This window comes from Pristis pectinata, chromosome 2 (assembly GCF_009764475.1).
Source record: "Pristis pectinata isolate sPriPec2 chromosome 2, sPriPec2.1.pri, whole genome shotgun sequence".
NCBI classification, from domain to species: Eukaryota; Metazoa; Chordata; class Chondrichthyes; order Rhinopristiformes; family Pristidae; genus Pristis; species Pristis pectinata.
The window spans coordinates 88178565-88205571 of record NC_067406.1 but is presented as its reverse complement, the minus strand read 5'-3'; the positions used below and the strand labels follow the sequence as shown (position 1 = coordinate 88205571).

Here is a 27007-nt window from a genome sequence, read left to right as displayed (position 1 = left end):
GGTTGATGAGAAATGTTAAGTAGGTTAATGTTTATAAGGACAGAATGTTTTAATGAAACAGGAAAATGATTTACTGTAAATAGTTCATTTTTTGTGCCTATAATCAACTCTTTAGAGAGTCAGTTACACTACTACCCTATCTGCAACCATCACTTCCAGCTAAGTTGAATTGAAGAAGGTCTTAAATGTAGTACAATGACCAAGCATCATTTGTTATATACAACCCCTTGTTTTGTGTATAATAAAAGGTAACCCTCCCAAATGAACTTCCTAAATGCCCTTTAGAAGATGATATTATTGCTGCAAGTGAAATGGATAACCTAGAATCACTGATGGTTCTATATGATAATCTCATGGAATCATTCACAGGAATACTTCAGACTCTCATGAGAATTGTGTCACTACCCTGCAAATAGGTGAAAACTTGGGAAGAGTGACTAATTATTTAGTTGAACTCAAAAGACTATTATTAAAATGCTGTAGAAAGAAATTGGAAAGGAAGTAAATATCTGTGTTTATTTCAAGATAAATTGAACTGTAATAATTCAGAGTAGAAAGGAAGACATCCACCCTCAAATATCTACTCTGCTTTTGATTACATAATATGAATGTAACTGTGAAATATACAATTTAGAAAGATATTGAAATCAAAGATGATTTCAATAAGACATTGTGTTCCAAGTCTATTTCCCAAATGATTATTATCAGCAAAATTCTGGATATCAATTAAATAATAAACTGGAGTTCATTTTTAAATGAAGCAAATTAACAGTTTATTAAGACTGCTCAGTTTTTTTACATATTAGTTTATAATACATAAATATGTATTTTCTAATTTTACAGTCCATTATTTTTATCCGAGACTACAACTCTCATGGTCAAGAGATTTCTGGGTATATTGATTATTCACACAGACTCAGGTTGGAAAACTTTGAAGGATATTTCAGTGGAAAGAAGAAACTGATGCCTCGATCAACAGATCTGAGGTACATTTACAGACTCTAACCCTGGTGCGATGACAATGTTGGTGGTACTTAGTTATGCTTTTGTTCATGTTCGATCATCAACAAGTTATAATGTCCCTGCATAAATAATAACTTCCCAGTCTTTCCTCATTTGTGGTTTCCTCATTTTGGTTAGTAGTGCTTCATACTTCCTGACAGTGTTTTAGTGTTTTGATAATTAGGGACCATCCACAAAACCTATAAAGTACGTGAAAACTGAAGAAAAGGATGTGTTACTCTTTGGATAATAACATTACAAATTACTGATGTTTATGCAAATTACCTCACCATTTCAGCTATCTCTTGCACTTGGACTCTGTTAATAAAAATCATCTTTAGGAGTGAGATTTATTAAACACCAGGGGCAATCCTAAAATATTTTTGAAGTGATATCTATTCAAATGTGCCCCAAAATATCTTACACTAAAAATGAGTTAATTACACCAGCATTTGGACCATTCATTCAAACCAGGAACTTCCTTTAATATGGTATATTCAATGTAACAAAATGTTTCAAGGAACTTCACAATTCTTATCAACTAAAAATTTTACATGAACCACATAAATAGATTTTTTGACATGTGATGAAAAACTTAGTCAAAGAGGTATCTTGTGAAATATTATGAATGAAATGCTTTAATTAAACTGTCTTTTCATTGTCAACCAGTTTTCCTAAACACCCTGTAAAAAGTACTTTCATAGTTATTATCATAGATGTACATGTGCAATTAGTTCAGTCATTTGAGAAGCAGTAACTGTTTGACCAAACAGTGACTTCTTTATCTTTTGAAGGTAGAAAATTCATTGTATAATTTAGTAAGTAGCTAGACAAGACTAAGTTTCATAGATAAAATAGTGCAATAATTGGTAACATCCTAGCCACCCAGAGCCCCACCAACCATAACTTCTAACCAAAAGTATGAAATAAATAATTAATCATGAGCAACATTTACCAATTTACTTTTTTTTGGAAAAGGATATTGGATAAAATTATAGCAACTATTAACCTTTCTTTAATGAATATAAAGTAGCCTTTTGCTATTGTTTAATTATTATGGTAGACTTTCAAAACAAAAGAGTCAATTTATCTGTATTCAGACAAACTCTATGATTCTTAATGTTTATCAGTTTTTTTGAGATACACTTGAAAGAGGAAACATTCTTACATTGGCTTGCAACATGGAGGATATTATAGAAACAGGCTTCTTGCCAAAGTTTTCATTCACCTTGTCAAAAGCTGAATTTCATATTCATGTTGTAGTTTGCAGTTTCAAATGATAGGAGGAAGGCCTCTGGTACTTCAAGAGTCATTAGGATTTTACTCACCTTTCATCCAAACTCATTAGCTTCCTTACACCATATCTCATACACCATTTCACTTTCTTTTTTAAGTTCTCTTTTCTTAAAAAAAAAGCCTCCTGCCCTGAAAAATGTAGCTCTAGATTATGAATCCCTTGCTGATGTTCCTTCTGGCTCCTCATTGTGAGCCCAGAGCAAGCATAGACAGGCTATTTGATTGACATTTAATGATGCAGGAAAATAATGGCTCAGAGTATTTTTTTAACATTGAATGATTTGATTGGTTCACCATGTGGTAATTGCTGGTTCCAAAACTGATAGGTTTCAAAAACACCTCAGTAGCTTGATTGGTTGGCTTTGTGGTGCTTGCTCATTGCCAATTTGTGGCTGTCACTTGCTGTTTTTTGCTTGGAGTGGTTTATGGTTTCAGTGGAAAGTGCAAACCTGAGATGTTTTTGTCACTCCTGGCAGGAGAGTGCTACAATATTACAAGTTTACATAGGAAACTGCAGTATAGAGACAGCACTTTAGTTTGAAAAATTGTGCACAAAGGTAATATTTTTGTGAAAATTTTACACTAAAATGCCCATGTCCTAGTCAATAATATATCAAAAATGGCAGTCATCCCAATGTTGACCCTTGGAGGACAGCACTGCCCACCATCCTCTGATCTGAGAAACAACGGTTTGCAGCAACACTTTCGTTCCTGTTTGTAAGCCAAATTTTTATCCATGCTGCCACTGACCTCTTTGTTCCAGAGGCTTTAGTTTTACTAACCAAGTTTTAATTGTGCCTTCTGAAAATCCATATACTTAATATATTAATCAAACCTCTAGCTACCATGTCAAAAAATACAATCAGGTAAGACAAGCTCCAGTTGCCTTTAACAAATCTTGCCTAGCCTCCTGTAATAATTCCAAGTGACTGTTTTTTCCCTCACTATTTTTCAAGAAAATTTCCTGCCACCAAAGTTCAACTAACTTTTCCGTAGCTGCCAGTTTTGTTCTTACTCCCCTTGTGAGCAACAATGTGATGTTTGCCATTCTCCTGTCCTTTGGTATGACCTCTGTATCTTGTGGAGAATGGAAGATTATGCTCCATCCCACCTTCTGCAATCTCCACCCCAACTTCTTTGAGCAATCTGGGATTCCATTTGGCCTGGGTAATTTATCCACTTAAAGCACAAGCTCTAATAACTCCTCATCATTTTTCACCCCATCCATTATCTCTAATGCCTTTCCTCCCTTTTACTGAGACATTGATACTGTTGCTTGGTAAATACAGATACAAAACATTCATGAAGTATTTCAGCTGTGCCCTCTAACTTCATGCATTAATCACCTTTTTGCTGCCTATTTCCTTCGCCTTACTATCCATTCACTATTTGCATACTCAAAAGACTTTGGTTTACTTTTACGTTAGTTGGCAGTATATCCACATGTTCCGTCTTTACTGACTAACTCTTTTAATACACATCTGATTTTTTGTATACTGTCTGACTCTCAGTGGTAACATCAATCCATCATGTATCATGTGCCTGCTTACTTTTCTATTTCTTTCTTTATTCAGGAGGCCCTGGTCCTTGCTCTATTTTTCACCCTCAAGACAATACAAAATCACCTCCTCTCTAAAGGTTGCCCTTTTGCTAGCTAATCTTTGATTGATATTAACCCAGGCCAGATCTTCACTCAGCCCACTGAAAATGGACTGCCCTAGCTGAGAAGTTTCTGTGGATTGTTGCTGACTCTTTCCCGTTACTGATTTAAACCTTATGATATTATAATTACCAATTCCTAGATAAGATAAGATAAGATCTCTTTATTAGTCACATGTGCATCGAAACACACAGCGAAATGCACCTTTTGCATAGAGTGTTCTGGGGGGCAGCCTGCAAGTGTCGCCACGCTTCCGGTGCCAACATAGCATGCCCACAACTTCCTAATCTGTACGTCTTTGGAATGTGGGTGGAAACCGGTGCACCTGGAGGAAACCCACGCAGACATGGGGAGAACGTACAAACTCCTTACAGACAGCGGCTGGAATCGAACCCGGGTCGCTGGTGCTGTAACAGCGTTACGCTAACCGCTACACTACCGTGCCCCCTTCCCCCACTGACACTTAGTTCCCCAAAAACAGATGTATCAATGCCTCCTTCCTCAAGTGCAGGAACACACAATTCAAGAAAATTATCCTGAACAGAAATTGCTTCATCTATTTTTCCTTTACTTTAATGCTCTCCAAATCAGCTTTGAATAGTCAACAATCCCATTATCACATCTCTTGAATCTATCTAATATCCTTGCATATTTATTTTTCTCCTTTCACAGTATTTGCTGGACAATAAAGCACATCCATATATTTTCTTAACTTTAATCTGATGGATTCAGTCTATTACCCCTCAAAGACATTGTCTCCCTCCAACATTATAACATCCTCCCTCATCAGTACTGACAACCCCTCTTCTTTTTTAACTTTACTGTCTTTCCTAAACACCTTCTAATAAGGAATATGTAATGTCCAATCCTGCCTTTGGAGCTACATCTAAGTAATACTTTTTCCATATTTCAGCTGGTAACTGCAACCATATTTACTGGAAGTCTTTCTATTAATTCTTAATTATTTCTTAATTTCCATTTAAAAAAAAACATTTCAGCATTTATAACAGAAACTGAATATATCATCCTGTATTTGCAGCGTTTTTTTTACCAGTATCACATTGCATCCCTCCAATGGGAGAATATATATTGGTCAAGGAAAATGTAGATAGGTGTTTTTTTTAATTTTAAATAGGGCCATTTTAATTTCATACAAAGTGCTTGCAAATACAAGAGTTTTAATATATTAGAGTAAATGCCATTTAGCCCATTATGACCAATGGCTTGAATACCCCAATTCATTGAGGTTTCTGACTTCTCTAGTATCGTTGATTTCACCCACCTATAGATTATTTTCAAATATTCTTGTGTGTTCAGCAACCTCTGCATTGGTTTTATGAAATATTTCTGCACTCCTACACAAATTAAACCACACCTAAGTAATTAAAGGGTCTTTCACATGGCGCCTGGTTTAAAGGGTGTCAAACAGGATTGGGTGCACAACTTAATGGATCTTGGGCAGGAGATCAAACAGAACACTGACCTATGAATAAAAATACCTGCATTGGATGTGAAAAAAATGCACTTGCTGGCTTCTTTTTGGGCAACTGCGTTGGAGCCGGCAAGTCCGCTAGTTCTGGGACTAGCCACAGTCTCCATGGTTCACTTTGTCTAAGGAGGTTAGAGACTTGAAAAGAAAAATTCAGTTCTGCCCGTTTCTTTACCAGCTCTGTAAATGCTCTGCCTTGTTTATCCCTAACTATCAACAGCCTATACTGCAAGTGGTTTGGAAATGGGGGCTGGGAAAGAGAGTGGGTAAAGGGAGAGAAGAATGGGGAGGGAGAGGGAGAGGGAGAAATGAGGGCGAAGGGTCTCTGATCTAAAACATTAACTCTGTTTCTCATTCTGCAAATGCTGCCTGACATGCTGAGTGTTTCCAGCATTTTCTGTTTTTATTTTTGACTTCCAGCATCTGCAGTTTTTTTTTTGATTATCATTAACTGCAAGACTATGAACCAGGTGCTGGGAAGTAGGATTAGTTTGGGGAGCTCACAGACATAATAAGCTGAATGGCATCCTTCCGTGATATATATTCTCTGTGATTATATGATTCTATGATGGTGAGAGTGGGCAGGAGGAGGAAATACTGCAAATGGTAAACTTCCTGCTGACTTCTCAGACACGTGTCAGATTACTCTTGTGGCAGCTGCAGTAGTTCCATCTCCGTTCTGAAGATGCTTCAGGGATTGGCATAAAATGAAACAAAATTTTCCTCTACAATTTGTCTGCTTTCAAGCACAATAAAAATTAGATGAATGATAAAGGTTACACAGATGAACACTATTACAACACACATTGTTGCATTTTTCAAAAGCCTTCCAGTCACCCCTTTCGCACTTCTCATTGAAGTCCTGAAGCCAGAATGATTTAAAGAAAATATTTTAATGAACAATATAGTGAAAACTATTATGACAAATGAAGCTTACTGACAATACAAAGACATTAATCATCCTCATGTTCTTTCCTTATAATAGCCCTCCAACCAGGCTTGCTCATCCTGCTAATTGTATAGAGGGCGTCCACTTTGACAGCAGCAAAGTTGGTTGAAGGCTGCTCCTTTTTGGGCTGCAAGTATAGAATTACAGAAGTCATTGCACTGACATTTACAGATGGATGTTCAAGGAATCACAGGCACTCTAAATACACTGAGACATTTTCAATGGGTTTGGCCTTGAATCTTGTCAAGGCTATACCAGCATAATTGTGAGTTGACCACACTGTGAAGTATTAGCACTTCTGTTTAAGTGTAATCCCGTTTCATTTTTCTCTCCTTCCTTCCTTCCTTCCTTCCTTCCTTCCTTCCTTCCTTCCTTCCTTCCTTCCTTCCTTCCTTCCTTCCTTCCTTCCTTCCTTCCCTCCTTCCTTCCCTCCCTCCCTCCCTCCCTCCTTCCCTCCTTCCTTTTCTTATAAACATTCAATTTTCCAGCTTTCATATTTGTTAAGGTATTGTGATCTTTTTGTGAGAAACATTGATTAAGCCTGCAATTGATGGAACATTGTTCCACCAATCAATTTTCCAACAAACGTAATAAATAGATTCTTCACAGAAATTCATCATCAGTGCACTTCAGTTTCACAATTCGGTTTCATTGTCTACAATAAGGCTGTGCTTCAGATGCAAGCTCAATGGACAGACATTATTATATCATAAATGACTTTTGCATCTTTGTTTTAAAACAATGGCAATCTGTTGATAAAGCTCTTTATGCTCTGTAAAATATTATACTGATGATAAAAACTGAGATATGGAAAAGTTTTCTGCATCTATTTGATGTGTTTTGATAAAAATGTAATTTACGTGCACCTCTTCTTTCAATTAGGAAAATGACTACTTTTGGGATGGATTCAACAATTCCAGGCAATGAATTTACTCTTTCCCTTTACACCTCTTGAAAAACATCTTTAGTTTCTTTACATGTCACAGCACTGTTCCACATGCCTTCAGCCATCATCCTTTTATTGACGTTTAAGCTCTCCTACCATCCACCCTATCAAGGACATTGGAAAGGGAAAACATGCAGATGCTATAGGTGGGATGAAGGCAATTACAAATAAAGAACTTATGGGAAAAACCACAGGGCCTGCCAATAAAGTATTAAACAAGAAGTGAATATCACCATTGGCCACCAAGATTCAGAAAACTCTGAGACTGACACCACCAAAATGCCAGAAATATTCAACACTTCAAGCAGCATCTGTAGAGAGAAACAGAGTTAACATATTCCCAGCATTTTCTGTTCCTATTACAGATATAATCACTTTTTTCTTTTCTCTTTGGCTATTTAACTCTATATCTTAAAACTTGTTGAGGTATAAATTGGATAATGCTGGAAATTACGATGAGTGATAAACACACATCTGTTTGCACACCCTGATGATTGCTTTCGTGTGTCACCTGAGGCCCAATTTCATTGGTGTCCAGCATAATTTCCAGTTAACTTGCATGGGTTAACAGAGAGATGGATTGTGATACCAGTAAGTTGTGTAAGTTAACAGAGGAAATTGCTGCTTGTTAGAAAATTTGACAGAGCACAGACCAGAAAAGAATCCTTTACTTTCTTTCAAAACACTGGAGACCTTGGTCTACGGTTTGGAGAAAAGATGCATTCTAATAGCAGGTGGCCAGAAGGTCCTCAGGCATTTGGCTAGAATGCTGTAATAGGAAACAACTGTGAAAGTGAATCCACTGACTGTGCACCCAGAGTCCTGAAATGAATAACTTTATCACATATGTCAACTGCCACTTTCTACCAACTGCATCACCAGCCTCGGACCATCATTGTCATGTACACCCATTATTTCATCTCCCAAGAACCAAAACTCTCTATCAGGGCTGGAACATTACATTCATATGCCTCATGGCATCCCAACCCTACTCCTAGCCCAGACTCACATTTCAGAGTCTCCACACACTGCCAGCAATTGAGCCATGAGAGTCAAATCACTCAAACACATTATGCCTCTTATGCAGATGCTCTGAAAAAAAGCACCAGCAGCAATGAACCACATATTTGCAGAATCAGTTTGGCTTCCTGGAGGAGATAGTGCCCATTAAAGAGTCCATGGCAAGTAGTGGTGGTGACTACAGAAAATGAGGCCATGTCCATAATATCACTTTACCGAACCATTTTTGCCTCTTACCACAAATGTTTCTGATTTGAAAGCCCCACCTCATTCCACTGAAGCCAATGAAACAGCTATGGAGTCAAGCAACAACACCTACTATATTGCATTTCCAATGCAAGCAATCAAACTAAAGAAGGCTAAACTTGCCTTAGCAGGCGTACAACAAAGGTTCACAGAATAGAATTTTGGAACAAGAGAGCCACTGTATTAGAAGAGACTGAGAAAGATAGATCCACATTCTGGCTGAGAAAATGTGATGTCATTGAAATCCAAGAACCTGGGAGAGTAAATGCTGAGTGACTTGTTCCCTTCACTAGAAATTCCACAACTACGAACCATAGTCCCAGGAGAAGGAAACAGCTATTTAAATCTTTGGAATTTCTTTATCTAATGTGCCCTGTCACTAGGTGAGGTTGATAGATTTTTAGGTACAGTAAATTAAGGGATATGTCAATAGAGCTGGAAAATTGATTTCATTTGCATGTTCAGCCATGATCTTATTGAATGGTAGTGTGGAATATCCATAATTATTCCAAAGCCTTGAATAGATTATGAAAACACAGCAAAGAACCTTGCATCTTAATGCTTAGGATTAACACTTCACTCTTTCATGTTCAGCTAGTAAAGTTACAACATTTGAGTTTAGGCAACAATTATAAAGCTAGCTGTGCATGGGAACTCAAGCAGTGAATTTAAATACGAGTCAAAACTAAACTGGACAACTTACACTCAGTAGAATAACGTTCAATACAAATAAGAACAAAATCACTGAAAAAAGCTGAAGAGTTTGTACAAACATACTAATGCTTGGGATGGGGGAGAGTGCTCTATAGGACAAAATTCTCAAAGTTTGCAAAGTTATTGTAATGTCCGAGATAACTTTACTGAAAGGAGCTCCACTTTCAATTAAATGGGAATATATCTGTGCCATGGTCATGACAATACAATAAGTGTAAGGATGTATGGAACTCACCTGTGAATGGCTTGGTCCCAAAATCAATGGTTGACCCTGAAGTTGGATTTCTCATGGAGTCCAGCAACTTTTTTTATGTATTTATAAAATAAACTTTATTCATAATAAAAAAAATATATACAAAAGAGGAAACAGTGCAAAACTTTTATATTCATGTTCATTACATTCAGTCATGTTAACTTTTTTAAAAACCACAACACCATTACCACTCATGTGGCCCCCTGGGGTGATACATCCTTTCATTGTCTGAGGGGCTTCCCCACCTGATTCAGCCCTCAATATGTAGTAATGGAAGGAGCCTAGACTGTGGTCCCTCCCCACACAGCCTTAGCATTGGCTGCACTGAGCTTCAGTGCTTCCCTCAGCAAGTACTCCTGCAGCCTGGACTGTGCCAGTCAGCAGCATTCCCTTACGGACATCTCGCTGTGCTGGAATACCAACAAGCTTCGAGCAGACCAAAGGGCATTTTTCACCAAGTTGATGACCTTCCAGCAGCACTTGATGTCTATCTTGGTTTATGCTCCTGGGAACAGCCCGTAGATCAGAGAGTCCTCTGTTACACAGCTGCTGAGGATGAACCAAGACACGGACCCTTGTATCCTTCTCCACACCTTCTTAGCAAATCTACAGTCTGCAAAGAGGTGGGTGACTGTCTCTTCCCCACCACAGCCGTCCCAGGGCTGTGTGAATTGGGGATGATACGACGTCTGTGCAGGAATGATCTGACTGTGAGGGCCCATCTCACCAACAGCCAAGTGAAGTCTTGGTGCTTGTTGGTGAATTCTGGTGATGAGGCATTCTGCCAGATAATTTAGACAGTTTGCTCAAGGAACCACCCCACCATATCCATAGAGTCCCCGTCCCACAGCATCTGCAGTACATTCCATGCTGACCACTGCCTGATGAACTTGTGGTCAAAGGTGTTTACTTGGACGAAATCATCCACAAAGGACAGGTAGTGCCACAATGTCCAGCTGACTGGGGTGTTGCGCTGCAGCAGGGCCAGACCTATCCTCCTCAACATCAGGGACAGTTAGAACCTCAGCACGTAGTGACACTTGTTGCCCACGTAGTTTGAATCAATGCACAGCCTGATGCAGTCACACATGAAGGTGGTTATCATGATGAGGACAACGTTGGGTACACTTTTGCCCCTATTCTCTGGGGACTTGTGCATTGTGACCAGTCAGACTCACTCCATCTTGGACCCCCAGATGAACTAGAAGACGTCCTGGGTGATTACCGAGGCAGAGGAATGGGGGACAGGCCACACCGGTGCCAAGTACAGCAGCCCTGAGAGCACATTGCACCTGATGACCAAGTTCTTCCCAGTTATTGACAGAGAACGCAGTTTCCACAGACCCAATTTTTGTTTGACCTTCCCTATCCGCTCCAGCAAATTCAGCTAGTCAGACCTAACAGTGAAGGGGACATTGGATCGGTTGAGCCAGTTGCCAAAGAGCATGGCCTCGCTCTTACCATGGTAAACTCTGGCCCCTGATGCCAACTCAAGCTGGTTGCTGATGCTGGTCAATCTGCAAACTGACCGTGGATCCGAGGAGAAGACGAGGACATCGTCCACGTACAGGCAGGTTTTGACCTGGGTGCCTCCACTGCCTGGCAACGTCACCTGTCTTATGCTCGTGTCCTTCCTGATGGATTCGGCAAAGGATTCTATGCAACACACAAACAAGACCGGGAGAGTGGAACAACCCCACTTGACTCCAGATTTGATGGGAAAGCTATCTGTCTCCACCCACTGATTTGAACTGCACTACAGATATCTGTATAGAGCAGTTGGACCCAATTTCAGATTCCCTCTCCAAAACCCATGGAGCATGTCCATCATGTACGTGTGTGATAACCTGTCAAAGACCTTCTCCTGGTCCGAGTTGACCAGGCAGCATCCACATAGGCGATGGTATCCCTGAGCAGCACAAGGCTGTCAGAGATTTTCCTGCCTGGCACAACACAGGTTTGGTCCAGGTAGATCACCTGTCCCAGAGCAGACTTGACCTGGTTGGCAATGACCTTGGACGGGATCTGATAATCCACATTCAAGAGCGAAATGGCTCTCTAATTCCTGATGTCCTCCCCTTCCCCCTTCTGCTTGTTGATGAGGATGATGATGTCTTTCCTTATGGAGTCTGGCATGCTGTCAGCCAGAAGCGTAGCATTGTACACTTCCAGCAGATCAGGTCCTTCCAGTCCCACAGAGCCAAATAGAATTTTGCTGGTAAGCCGTTGCTTCTGGGATTTTTTTCAAGCCAAGGGAATGGATGGAGCCAGTCCACCAAATGAGGACAAGGTACAAGAGGATGGTAGCAGTGATCCCTGCCTTCCTTTCTGTTTCTTAGACCTGGACTACTTAGAGCAACCACCTTAAGATGATGCTGTCTCTGTCAAATCTTCCAAGTTCACTGGAGGAAAAGAGAACTATCATCCATATACTCTCCCTGGCCAACACCCCCAGCATTGAGGTCCAGTTATACTCAGTCAACTACAATGGACAGGCCACATCATTCACATGCCCAACACTAAATTCCCGAAACAGACTTTCTATTCTAAGTTCTGAATCCTGGGAAAAGATTACTAGGAGGACAGAGGAAAAGGTTCAATGATGTCCTCAAAGCCTCCCCTAACTTTAGGGATCTCTGACCCATGACTGTTCAAAGTGGAAAAGGAGCATTCAGGATGGTATCAGGAACCCTAAGTCCATGCATTAAATGCAAACACAAACCAGTATTGGTGTGCCCTTGCCTGCCCCTTATGGCACTTTATGGGGCATGTGAGACACATATGAGTCACATGTGAGTTCATGGCATTGTCACAGTTGTGAGGATGAAGTCTGAGGATCAGGTTAAATATGATTTTTCAAAATTTTAAATGTAATTTTAATGATTTAATTGACTTTAATAGTTTTTCAATGTTTTGAATGGCATAAACATTCACAAATGTTCATATTCTATGCTGAACAGTTGCCAAAGCTTGGGGGCTTTGCCAACTGTTAAATGTTTTCATTTGGTTTGTGGGCATAGTTTGTTCTCTCTCCACCCTCACTGGATGAGATTGCATCAGCATCACACAAGGATCAGGGTGGCATTTCCAAAAAAAACAGATCCACAAAAAGCAAGTCCACGGTTGATACATATGTATGTCAGCAGAGTGTGCAGACAGGCATCTGCTGCTAGCAAATTTTTCTATATATGTTTTCCAGAGTCATCTCATGCCTTCCTTTTGTTGATTGCTTTACATCGATATTACTTGCATAGACTATGTATACTATATAGTCCATTATCCGTGATCTTGTGTATCTGATGGTTGAATGCTGGTTTCTAATTTTTCTGATTTCTTTTCTCACATCAGGGAACTGTTTCCTGAGGCTTTGTAAGACACTTCCTTTCTAAATGCTCTGTGCAGATTTTATCTTCATCTTTTTCCAAATCCATTTAATCTGTCTCATTTTTCTTATACATTCCAATGCAGCCGGCTGTAATGAGCAGCACAGGAAGACTTGTTGTTCTGTGCATCTGCAAAGTGACTCCTTTTTAACTTCAAATCAGGTTTGTGAATCAGCAGTAAAACCTATTGCAATACCAATTACTAGTTCATCCCCTCTCCTGCTCAATTTATGCTGTTGTTTATTTTAGTTTAACTTGTCCTTTCTCAGTTTTTGTAGTGTCTTCTTCCAAACAAAACTGGAGTAAGTATCCAAAGGATCAAGCTCCACCCGACCAAATTCTGGAAAGATATAATAAATTAGATCTATTTTTTGTACTTAAAACCAACTTTACTTATTTCCATTTACAATATCATTTCAACTCTACCTTCTCCATTTTGTTGCTTTACTCTTTCAAAGAAAAATATTTATTAAGATCAACTTGAAGGATTAAACAAAATGGAACTAATTTACATGACTTTGTCTCAAATAGGAATAGGTTTTATGGGGAATACTGGAAGGCCTGGAGAGAATGGACATGGAAAGGATGTTTCCATTAAAAGGAGAGTCTAAGATCCAAGGACACAGCCTCAGAATAAAGGGACATCCCTTTAGAACTGAAATTGGAATTGGAAACTGGAATTTCTTCAATCAGAGGATGGTGAATCTATGGAACTTGTTGCCACAGATGGCTGAAGTCATTGGGTGTATTTAAGGCAGAGATTGATAGGTTCTTGATTGGTAAAGGGGTTAAGGGTTATGGGGAGAAGGCAGGAGAATGGAGTTGAGAAAAAAAATTAATCAGCCACAAGGGGCAATTTACAGTGGCCAATTAGCTCACTAATCCACATGCCTCTGACGTAATGGACAAAAATCTGGCATATTCTAACATTACGTGGAAAATGTGAATCAACCATTTTGGCAGGAAAAAGAAGCATGCTATCTAAATAATGAGAGATTGTAGAGCTCTGACTAGTGGAGGAATATGGGTGTCCTAGTACACGGTTTGCAAAAAACTAGTATCCAAATGCTCCAAGTAATTAGGAATGGTAGCAGCATGTTATTGTTTATTGCTAGGATAACTGAACATAAAAGCTATGCTTCAGTTATACAGGGTATTGGTGAGACCACATCTGAAGTTCTGTAACAGTATTGTTCTCCTTATTTAAAGAAGGATGTTAATGCATTGGAAGCAGTTCAGAGAAAACTTACTTGACTAATACCTGGAAAAAGTGGGCTGTCTTATGAGGAAGAGCTAAACAGGCCCAGCTTGTATTAGCTGGAGTTTGGAAGAACACGAGGAGACTGAATTAAAATGTATAAGACCCTGAAGGGTCTTGATAGGGTGATTTGTGGAGAGGAGGTTTCCGGTTGTGGGAGAACCCAGAACTAGACTTCACTGTTTAACAATAAGGGAATAAGGGATTACCCATTTAACATAGAGATGAAGCTTTTTTTCTTAGACGTTTGTGAGTCTTTGGAACTTTTTTCCCCACAAGGGGAGTGGAAGCAGAGATGTTGAATATTTTTAAAGCAGTGATAGATATTTGATGAGCGAAAAGGTTGAAACTTTATCAAGTAACCTTGAAAGGTTACTATGGGTAATTGGGAACATGGAGTTGAGCTCATAGGCTGTGCAGCTATGAACTTAATAAATGGCAGAGCAGGCTGAAGGAGCCAAGTAACAAACACTCTGCTGGGGGAACTCAACGGGTCAAGCAGCATCTGTGGGAGGAAAGGAATTTTCAATGTTACGGGTCGAAAACCTGCATCAGGACTGAGAATGGAGAGGGGAGATGGGCAATATAAAGAGGAAAGTGGAAGTGGTGAACAGGAGTCCGAGGTGATTGGTGGGCTGAGGAGGGGTGAAAGCTAACAGGCAGGTTGCACCAGGTAGGGGAGGGGAGCAGGGATGAAGTTGGGAGACAGTGGCAGGTGAATGATGGAGGCAGACAAAGAAAAAAAAATGTGAGGCAGGTGGAGGGAGGGGAGTGTGAAGGCTGGAGTCAGCTGCTGGAGGGAGATCAGTGGGAACACAAAAGGGCTACCAGTGCTGGAATCTGATAAGTAAAGGAGGTAATAATGGGACCCATTAGAGGAATAGCGGGTGGAACCTCATCCCACCCTGTCTGTTGGAATGATGTCATCCGTTTCTCCCAGTTTCACCATCTCCACCACATTTGCTCTCAAGATGAGGCCTTCCATTCCAGGATAGATGTCCTCCTTTTTCAGGAAGCATGGCTTCCCTTCTGCTATGGTTGTTGGAGCCCGCTTTCGCATCTCCTCTATTTCTTGTACTTCTGCTCTGACCCTATCTCCCTCCAGACTTTGGTTCTTCTTTATACTGAGATGTCGACAGTTCCTTTCCTCCAACAGATGCTGCTTAACCCGCTGAGTTACTCCAGCAGATTTCTGTTGCTCCAGATTCCAGCACCTATAGTCTCATGTGTCTCCTCCTAACTTGTATCTTCATATACATTATTTCAAAAATAGAAAAATCAGATTTGAAATACTGTACTTTATGTTAGCCTATATATATTTTCTTAGTGTTACTAACAAATTTCGGATGAGGAAGCAATCAGATTTATTAAGGTCCTCAAACCTGCGTAGAAAAAAGAATCAAAACCAGGATCTTCTTGGTCTTCCTTGGTTTATCAAATGGACTTCTATCTTCTTTTTGAGCCATTGATTCTCATTAACTTTAAAACATCGCCAATACTGTTAAGGAACAGCAACCTTGCAGAGGAATAATAATTAAAAGACATTGGAAAAAGAAATTTGTTTCCAGACAACAGGAAATAGGATCTAAATTATATAGTTGGAAGCTAGAAAAGATAAACACTTTGGTATGTAAACAAGCAGCATTTCAGGAATTTAAGATGTTGCAACACAGTTGCAAGGCAGAAGCTATTTTTTGTCCTTCTCATGTTTTTTTTTGTTGGAAGTGTTAGCATGTTAACAGTGCTTGTAAAGTGGGTTTGTGCCTGTACATATGGAAAGGGACACATTCTTTACACAGAGGGAGGTGTGTACCTGGAATAAGCTGCCAGAGGAAGTGGTCTAGGCGGGTACAACTGCAACATTTAAGAGGCATTTGGATAGGTACGTGGAGGTGAGGGGCTTGGAGGGTTATGGGCTGAATGCAGGCAACTGGGTCTAGCAGGGAGGATGCAGTGGTTGGCATGGACCAGTTGGGCCAAAGGGCCTGTTTCTGTGCTGTATTACTCTAAGACTCTACGACTCTATGACATACACTTTGGGAATGTCTTGTCTTCACGATAAGATTAATATTGATGACTAATGAAAGAAAACAATAGTTTTTGACAGGAGCTCTTGCATTATAATGTTAAGATTGCACACCACACTGAGAGATCTATTCAGCTGAAATGCACAAAGTAATTCTAAATGTGGAATATTTATTGGAGATGAGAATTTAAAAATTGACTTCAAAGATCCAAATAATAATCTTTCATGAAGAAAGTGTATTATTCTGCAACCTTATACCTGAATCTCTTTACACTGCCAAGAAACAAAAATGCAGTCTCTTTCTTTAATCCAAATGCAAGGGAAAGTGATCAACTGCACACTTCAACGCTGATAGAGAACCGATGTAGATCCTTTCTCTCAAAACTGATCAACTTGTCAAAAAGTAAGTACTGCACCATTAGATTACTGGAGATATTGGATATCAGATACACAGCAATTCGTCTCTCCCCACACGGCACTTGACCCATTAGTCTTTCATGGAAACTGTATGCATTCTTACTAGGAACCCAGGTGAAAAATGGGTTCCTATCCCTCGATGAGCAGGCAGTCCATATTTTAGTCCCAGATAATAACTTCATCGCTACCAAAGCAACAGCAATTAATGATGAGTGATAACAGTGGTAACTTATTTTGAAGCACAGACAGTAATCGAAAAGAATGTTACATGTAAGGAGATGGCAATGAAATAGGAAAAGCAGTAAAAAAATGCAACTGAACAATCACAGAAGAAGTTAAGTCATTTTAACTCTCCTAACCTTACAACTGACTATACTTTGAATGTCTTTCATGTTTCTATTACTGTATCTAGAAAATGCTGGGAATAAGACACAATGGTATTTCTCACTCACATCATTTTCACCCTTGGCTCCACCCACACAAAATATTCTATAATTTAAGGGGAGTTTCCCTGCAGATTTTAATGACAGAGAAAAATTAATTTTCTGACAAGAGATCTGAAAGTAATGTTTTGGGGTAAATGCAAATATAAATTGAAAATGAAAAACTGCAGATGCTAGACATCTGAAATAAAAACAAAAATAAAAATGCTGCAAATACGCAGCCATCAGGAAGCATCTGAAGAGAAAGAATTTGAATTAATATTGAAGGTCATCAACCTGAAGCAATATCCAAGATCGTCTTGGATATTGCTTCAGAACCACAGTTGGGAAGGTTAGCACTGAAATTGGCAGAATTCTGGCACAGTTCCAGCAAGGATATCTCAGGATATTGCTGAAAGGTTTCATAGGGGGTTTACAGTGGGCAACCCAGTGATTATGGTCTCTTTGTAGGGGTGGATAATAAAGAGGCAACCATGGGAGTTGGTAGAAAGGAGCAGTAACAAAGAAGAAGCCAGACTCTCAATACACCAGAGTTTTGAGATCAACATTTTGAATCACCATTTCTTTATGATTATATATTAGTAAGTTTCATTTCAAAGGTGATGCTCTTGAAATTCTCTGTTTCATCTCTGAAGTTAACTTAAGACTCGTTTCAGAAGAAAATTGGTAAAAACCTTCAATTTCAGGGTATTTTGGGCTTTGTGTGGAAGAATTCAGGCAGAAATTACATCCTTAAGACTGTTTGCAGGTTTTGGATTGTGAACAGATTGATTGTACCTCCTCCCCAACTATCTGCGAGAATCTGCTCAAAGAGATGGGGTCAATTTTTGGAGAGGTTGAGCTGGAGTGACAACCAGCCTGGCAGCTAGCGTGGAGACTGGAGGATTTTTTTCCTCTCTCCTAGAACTGTGAATTGGTCAGGCAGCATTTCTAGAGATGAAAACAGAGATTAAATTTCAGGTTGATGACCTTAAACACTAACTCAAATTCTTTCTGCACAGATGCTTCCTAATGGCTGAGTATTTGCAGCATTTTTATTTTTGTTTTTATTTCAGATGTCCAGCATCTGCAGTTTTTCATTTTCAATTTATATTTGTGATTCTTTTCTGCCAGGCTGTCAGCAGACAGTGGTTGGGGAATGAATACTGCTTGTTCCAATCAGTTTTAATACAAAATAGTAGTCAAGGTCCTACCTACATTCTAGGATCCAACTGCTGTTTTAAGTGGGCTTACCATTTGATACAATTGGCTTAAAAAGACAGATAAAATAAAATAAAGAATATAGTACTTGTAACAGCTTGAAAACATGCACCAGCAGGCTCAAGAACAGCTTCTATCTCACTGTTATAAGACTCTTAAAGTGACCTCTTGTATGATAAAGATGGACTCTTAACCTCTACCTCATCATTGCCCTTGCACCTTATTGTCTACCTGCACTGCACTTTCTCTGCAACTGTAACACCATATTCTACATTTCGTCATTGCCTTTCCCTTTATACTATCTCAATGTACTTATGTTTTGAAATTATCTGTATGGGTGGCATGCAAAACAAAGTTTTTTGCTGTATCTACATACATGGGACAATGATAAACCAATCACCAATTACACAGCAAATGCTCCATTGAGTATAGAAACTTAAGGTAAGTAAATGTTGCATGTGTAAATTCTTCATCAGAATTGGAAAACTGTATGTTTCTTTTCTGCTAATGTTAAAAGTAGCATATTACTATGTTACTAATATTAGTATGTAATATTAGTAACATACCAATATTACATATACAGTATGTAATATTATATATTATACTGTATATACAGTGAAGTAAATAATATTACAAGAAATTATATCTGTTAAAAATGTCATGTGCCTTTGGAAAATTCCATCTTAGTTGCTATTAATTTCATTTTGATAGCTACTTTTAATTGTACTAACCTCATATGATAACCTGCACAGAACATCTAGTCTTGAATCACTAATTCAACTTTATTATTATAATTCCTAATACAAATCTTAATGCATAAATTAACCTGCATGATAATCTTGGTCTGAACCCAACCATTATTTAGGCCTAAAATGAATCCTATGCCAAATGGTTACACCTCAGCAGTGTCACATCATCCAATAGCCCATGGATTTTTCTGCAGTGTGGGCTTAAAATTAGGGCTCATATTTAGATTGAAACCCATGAAAAGTTTCTACATGATAAATTATTTTGTCATTCAATCCCTATTGATGTGTGCATGTCAACGTTTTCGTAAGGGCTTCAAGAATCCTATGCTATTACTACATGATCAGGCATCTTCAAGTAACAACAACAGCTTCAGCTGGAATAGACAAGACTGAAACTCACTACCTTTCACGTTGATTTTTGTGCTGACATTATTCAAACTATTGCCTATTTAGGTAAGACCTTAATTCAAAACCAGGAAAATGAATGGTCATTCCTTTTGCCTGTTTTCTTTACAACCCAATTTGGTTGTTGAGGAAACATTTTTGTTGACTTATTTTGAAGCTTTATTAAGAGGGGCTATTCATGAAACATGTTATAATATTTACTTATAAAGCCTAAAACCTCACACACTAAAAAATACTTGGCTGACACTTCACTGTTTCATAACATATGGGGAAGATTCAGAAGCACACATTGCAATGGCAGCAAACTGCTTCAACAAACATCATAAAGTACACAGTAGGATGAGCAACTAAACAACTTCAGTGCCAAAATATTATGTTCCAATGTAATCTAAACATGAACTGTCAGAAGTGATCACAGTTCCATCAAAATATATGTTTGAATTTATACAAATGTTGACACAGTGTTTGTCAAAAAGAAAGCTTTTCTTACACTTTGGCAAAAGCTTTTTGTTTTGATAACAACTAACTTCTGCTCTGTTATTAGATCTCATTTTCACCCGTCATTTTAACCTTATGAGTTTCATATGTCCTATTAAATGATATTTGTGACTTGTATAGCTATGAGCCACAAAAGTATTTTAGCCTGATTGCTTCAATATCAGATCTAGCATTATTGTGTAGGTTCCATTTTAATAACATATTCAAGCTGCTTGCAGCATCCACAAAAACACTCAGAAGATCTTATATACACATATGTCATGCTTTGAATGCAATAATCTTTATAACATAGGAATTTCAATCTGTATAGTGTAAAACTCATTTTAAAATTGAAATGATTAATAGATAATCTTTTGTCTCTGGGAGTGTTTCAACTTCCTTGCCCTTTCACACTATTATCAAATTTTTCCAGTTCGTTCCTAACGCACATCAAGGAAGTCAGAGCCTGTTTTAGGAATCTTTGCCTGATTGAACTTATAAATATTACGATAACTTCATACTGTGACAACAGAACATTTTCCACTTCATTGAACTTTTCACATAATATATGAAGGTGTTGCAGCCAGTTTCCTTCTTCAGACTAATATCCTTTTACAGAACTTCAAACAGCAGGAAAACTGCAATTCTGTTTTTTCTCTAAGATACTTTTTCTTCCAGCACATGATTTAAAAAAGGAATAAGATGCCATTGGATGTACAGAAGTGGATTTGGTATCTCACAAGCTGTCACCACTAATATTTTGTTTCCTTATATCAGTATGTTTCCACTCAACAAAGCAGGGTTGACTGGCTGGAATAATATGGTGCTAAAAATATTTACATTGCCTTAATTTTGGAGTAACAGGGTTTAATTTGATACCAGACTAAACTTGTTTTGAGTCTGGAAACTGTCATATGGCAGTGATAAATTGCATTTATTTCTACACCTACAAAATGCAGTTGGATGAGATTAGCCAGAACTTCTCTGTATGTTTTCAGGATTGAGAGAGGCAAGAAAATGGATTCCTGTGATACAATTATTAATGCAGCACATAAACCATAGATCTATTACCTCCAATATCCTTTAATAATATAGATACCTTTGATATTTGTTAGTTCATCAAAGTTTCAAATGATTATATTGTGGGCGTGCTCCTATCGATTTTAGTCTGTTTGCTATGTTAAATAATGGGCAAATGTCTGCAGTAAAATCATTCAGTCTATTTTGTTTTGTTCCTTTTGAGAGTACAAAATTATATCCATGAATAGCAATCAGCTGCAGACATCAGTACAGTTTCTGCACCCAAAAATGTTTGCTCCATTCATGCCATTTTCTATCCTAATAACATGCAATAATATTCTCTGAGGTACAAGAGGTGTATGTGCATTTGTAGCTCTAAATATTCTTGATATACTTAATTAATTTTTAATGTAGTCTTTATCTTGCACAGACTAATGTGATACAACCACATAGATTCAGTATTAGACATGAAAACTTGTTTGAAAATGGTCCAGCTAGATTATGTTCTTGCAGTTCTTAATCAATTAGGAAAAAATATTAAAGTTGTGTTTACAAACTAATATTTACAAATAAGAGAGGCCCTGTTTCATAATCTAGATTCAAATATAACGTTTCTGACATTATTGCTAATCAATTGTGAGTTTTATATCAGCTTAACAGCAGACATTCAAGTCACAATACACCTACAGTAAAATACAATACAAACAGTTGCTTCTATGGCTGGTATTACCAACTGATTTATACTGGAAAAAAATACATACCACAGGCACCTGGAAATATTACAGAGAAGTAAATCCTCAAGGTACTCATTTGATTTGTTAGGACAAGGTCAAGCATGCTTAACCCTCATGTTGGTTCACCCATGGCCTGCTGCCGACCTAATTTGGCAGCTAATTCAGCACACTCCACATTATATCAAAAAGTGGTTGAGAACATGACTGGATACAGCAAAGCCTATAAAGCTAGATAACATCCCAGCAGTAGTGCTAAAGACCTGTGGTCTAGAACTAGGTGTGCTTCCAACCAAGCTGCTCCAGTACAGCTACAAAATTGTGTCTACTCGTCAATGTGGAAAATTTACAAAAGGCAGGAAAATCCAGTCAGGCTAATTACTATCCAACCAGTCTACTCTCAATTATCAACAAAGTCTTGGAAAGTTTTGTTGACAGTGCTTCCAAGTAGCACTTACAATAATATGCTTAGTAATGCTTGATTTGGGATTCTTCAGGACCACTTATAGCTCCTGATTTCATCATAGCCTTGCTGCAATAATGGACTAAAGGTCTTAATTCTGGAGGTGAGGTGAGAGTGGTTGACGGTGAGATCAAAGTGTGTGTGTCATATCAAGGAGACCTGGAAAAACTGAAGTCAATGGGCATCAAGAGGAAAACAATACAATGATTGAAATCATACCTTACACAAAAGAAGGTGGCTGTGGTTGCTGGAAATAAATTATTCCAGCACAGCAGCACTGCAGGATTTCCTTAAGCAGTGTCCCAGGCACAACCGTTTTCAGCTGCTATCAATGACCTTTACTTTATCAAAACATCAGGACTGGGGATAATCATTGATGATTGCACAATGTTCAATTCTATTCCCAACTTCACAGGAAGTGAAGCAGTCTTGTATGTTCTAAGACCTAGACATTATTCAGGCCTGGGCTACTAAGTGGCAAATATTGCTCATGAAACAAAATGTGTCAAGTAATGGACTTTTCCAACAGGAAAGAGTCTAACCTCCTAGCCTTGATATTTAATGGCATTCCCATCACAATCTGCATCATGGAGTTGAGCTGAAATTCTACTGGACCAGCCAGATAAATACCTTGGCTACAAGAGCAGATCAAAGGCTGAGTATACTGCAGCAAGGGACTCACTTTATGACACCCTAAGCCTTTCCATCATCTACAAGCCATGTTAGGAGTGTGATGGAATGCTCTACACTTGCCTAAGTGCAGCTCTGACAACACTCAAGAAGCTGGACAAGGCAACCTACTTGGTCAGTACCCCATCTTCTAACCCAGCCGTACATTTCCTTGACTATTAACGCTCAATGGTTAGATTGTGCAGTACCTACAAAAATATATTTACTCACCTAGTCTTCTCTGATATCATCTCCCAAACGCACAAGCTCTACCACCATGAAGGACAGTAGCTTCAGGCACATGGAAATACCACAACCCCAAGGTTCTCTTCCAAGTCCCACATCATCCTGGCTTGGTAATACATTGCCATTGCCTCATCACTGCTGGGTCTAAATCCTGGATCCTCTTCCCTGAACAGCAATGTAGCAATACTCTCAACAGAACTTCAAGTGACTCACCACCATCTCTCAGGAGTATTTAGAAAAAGGCAACTAATCGACTGCCAACAACAAACAGAACCTCAGAAAAGTGAATAAATAAAAAAGGATCCTGTCATTCTTAATAATTTCATTATAGTGCAAATTCTACCATTCTAACAGAAATTCATTGTATTCTTTACTCAGAAAAAGAATTTTTCACTCAGAAGAGTCTGACATTTTGAAGACTAGTCAACTGAACAAGATGGTAAACTTCATGAGAGTCCATCCTATACAATAGAGCTGAATAGTTAGTTCTCTGAAATATCATATTGAATCAGCAATGGAAATAATGCCCACAAAGTTGCTTCAGCATTCTATATCAGTCCTCTAAAAACAGCCATACATATCTGCAAATGCTCCTCCTGATAATGAGATTAGCTGAACCCTGTCCATGGTTCACAGCATTTCATTTGGTTGCTCTAGTAAGATTCAGGATACGAAAATGGGAAACTTGAGATCCCAATACCATTTCTTTCAAATTCCACGATGTTTCCATTAATATTCGATCAAACAACTGAATAAAGCACAAAGTTATTGTTTTGCTCTGATTCCAATCTAAATTTCTGAAGAAGACAGGTATCAGCTTTGGTTTATCAAAGTATGCTGTTTGAAATTCAGTCTTCCTGATTGAATTAATTATTTTCTTCAGTTTCAATCACTAATATCTTAGTAACTGGTATTATTTAGAGTTAAAACCTTAAAGAGATTTAATATAAGTTTGAGACACCAATCATTTACAGTTATAGCTGACTGTTTTCCACCTTCTGTAGTACTGAGCTTTAACAACCACTTGTTGGCCAATTATAATCACTATTAAACTGTACTTGAGATACTTTACACAGAAAATAACCTGCTTGATCAAAAAAAACATTTGGCTAACATAGCTGAATGGGATTTGGATCTGATAGGTTAGGAGGTCAGGAGATACCAGGATGATTCCACTGACCCTCTGTAAGCAGAAGGCAGGCATGAAAGGAAACTGACTGCAGTTGAATAACTTCTTGCCGATTATAAAAGCCAGACCAGAGCTGTGTATATAGCAAAGAAATGTTAAGAAAACCACTAAGAAGAAGGGGATATTCAACATCTAAGCCCAAAGAATTTGTGGAGAAGTGTAGCCAGTAAAGGAGCTAATACCAGGCAAAGTGAAATCTGGATACAGCTGTGGACACTGAAGGGAAATTAACTCCAGCAAGTTTTTATCTCTCCATATAAGATTTATGAAATATTAAACTTCAAAACACATATACCATAAACCATATTTAACAGTAGCTTCCTATTAATGTATATTGTTTTCTCTACAGAAAGTAGAAATTTGCCATTAATTTCACTTCAGAAGATTTGGGCTGGACTCCTTGGTGTACGCTTCTACTTATAATTGAATTTGAAACCATTTTGAGTTTAACAGCACTAATCTAAGGTGCACAAGGAAGTCACCAGCAAACACTGGTAAACAAATTAGTATTTGTACAATAATTTGCATCATTTTATTGCCATGTCATCATCACATAAATGCTAACACTGGATACAGGATGTATATTCTGCTACAATTTCAGGAGAATTAATTGAGACGTTTGCCAGGTTACAGAGATTCCCAAATATATGTTCAGCATGAAAAAACAACATGGGAATTATCACAAGATAGTCTCGTGCCAAATTTCAATGTTTTCTTAGTTCATTTTTGCCCATCCCTGAAACTGAACGGCTTGCTTATCCATTTAGGGGTCAACCACATGGGGTGGGTATGGAGTCACACATAGGGCAGACCAGGTAAGGATGACAGATTACCTCCAAAGAGAATTTGGGAGCTAGTTGGATTTTTACAACAATCCAGTGGTTTCAGCAGTCATCTTTACATAGACAAGTTGTTGCTTTCCAAATTCAAGATTTTTTCACTACATTTAATTCATCAGCTGTTGTGGGGGATTTGAACTCAATTCTCTGGATTATTGGTTTCAGTCTCCTGATTACTGGTCCAATAATGTAAGTACTGCACCACCACCATAACCCACAACTGCAGAGTAATCACAGCCTGTTCTCCAAAATACAAACAGTGCTGGGTTTCTGCAATGGCATCCATTATGCAGGGAATAACACAGAACCAGCCCAACCAGTTGTGCTGAGGATTATAGTTCAAATAAATCTCCTTCTGCTCCAACTATATTATCTCTCTTTCACCATAACTTTCTACAACCTTTTCTCTCATATGCCTGTCAGTTTCCGTTTGAAAGCATCAAAGCTTCAGCCATTTCCTATGGTAGTGTCATATACACAAAGCAGTCTACAAAGAAATTTCTCACGATTTCCCTGTTCGATCTATTAGTAAGTATTTTGGACTCTGTTTGATCTATTAGTAAGTATTTTGGAACATTTTTTTGGATCCATTTTGCTCTCCAGATCCGTTGTCCAACATTTTCATTATTTGAAAGACCTCAGCAATGTTGGATTCAACTGTTTTAAATATTTTTTTTAACATGTATAGTGTTTAATACACCTCAAGTGGCTGCACAAGGAATGGCCACTTCTTAGCTTATTGGTTTGTCCATCAGGTGAATGTGTGTTTTCTCACTGGTTGGTTGTCCCACAGGTATCAAATAGGTTTTCTGATTGGACTACTGTTAGCTAAGGAGTACCTCTTATCTCAGGTATAAAAGGTGCCATTTTTTGTTAATCACTTGCTTGCCCTCTTCCCCTCCCCGGCCCCAGCTCATCTTTAGTTCCTTTGTCTTGGCTCATCTCCTAGTAGTAAAGCTAGTTTTGCCATGTGCTCTGTGACTGTTTCTTTGTTTTAAACTTTTCAATAAAACTTTGTGAAGCACCAACTTGTTTTCAACTCATTCCTGGACTCTTGAAAGAACCCAGAGATTTGAAAATAACCGGATCCAACAGCAGCGTGATGTCTAAATTTCCCGTCTCTCAAGGGAGAAGATGTATTCAGCCATTTTCCTGTCACCTCCCCACATGTCAAACTCTGCAAAGTCACTGCTGCCGCTGAAAACGACTGTTACAAGTCCCACCGGTCCGCATCTCGGCAAAGACAGCCAGCTGGTTCAGGAGCAGTTTCAACTCTCACCCTTCCACGACTGGTGACCTGCAGCAAACCTCCTTCCTGGGACTTGCATCTTCTCTCTGGCATATAAATAAGCAACAAATCTGAAAATGGTTCTGGTGTCCTGATGGTAGCTTTGGTTAGTGGTGTAAATGTTTCAGTGATGTCACATCTCCTTTGGATACAAGTCAAAAATCTCATCTTGATGTGGTAGCCAGTTCATATCACCAAAATTGGGTACAGGCACATAGAATCTTATGTCCTGGAAGGTTATGGACACCACGGATTTCATAGCCATTTGCAGAACATATAGATTCACTGATTATGTTTCAAACCAGGGTCAACTATTAGCAACATGGTTTCTCCATTGAGCCTGAGACTCCAAATCCACTTTTTATGACTCCAGAAAGTTAGACATAGTTATTACTATGCATTTTATGCACAGTTCTTTTCAAATTTTGTATAAATAATACTTACAGTGGTGGATATTCCTGGTTCCATAAAGACACAATAAACTGCATGAACAGAATTGAAAACTGTTAGCTTGATTAGATCCTCCTTAATGGCTGGATGAATTAGTGTTTTTTGTTCACTATTGGTAAACAACGAAACGTCTCTTACATGCCAGGTCAATATTCATAAAGGGTGCTGCAGACTTCAGC

At 38.5% G+C, this 27007-nt stretch overlaps 1 protein-coding gene across 1 annotated transcript in view; it reads left to right on the top strand.

Annotated features, from left to right (window-relative positions):
* cfap299 (cilia and flagella associated protein 299) overlaps positions 1-27007 on the top strand; it is a 496835-nt gene that overhangs the window by 395114 nt on the left and 74714 nt on the right. The window contains exon 4 of the mRNA XM_052040633.1: positions 844-986. Coding sequence (XP_051896593.1) covers positions 844-986 — 143 coding nt within the window. The remainder of the gene's footprint in view (positions 1-843; positions 987-27007) is intronic.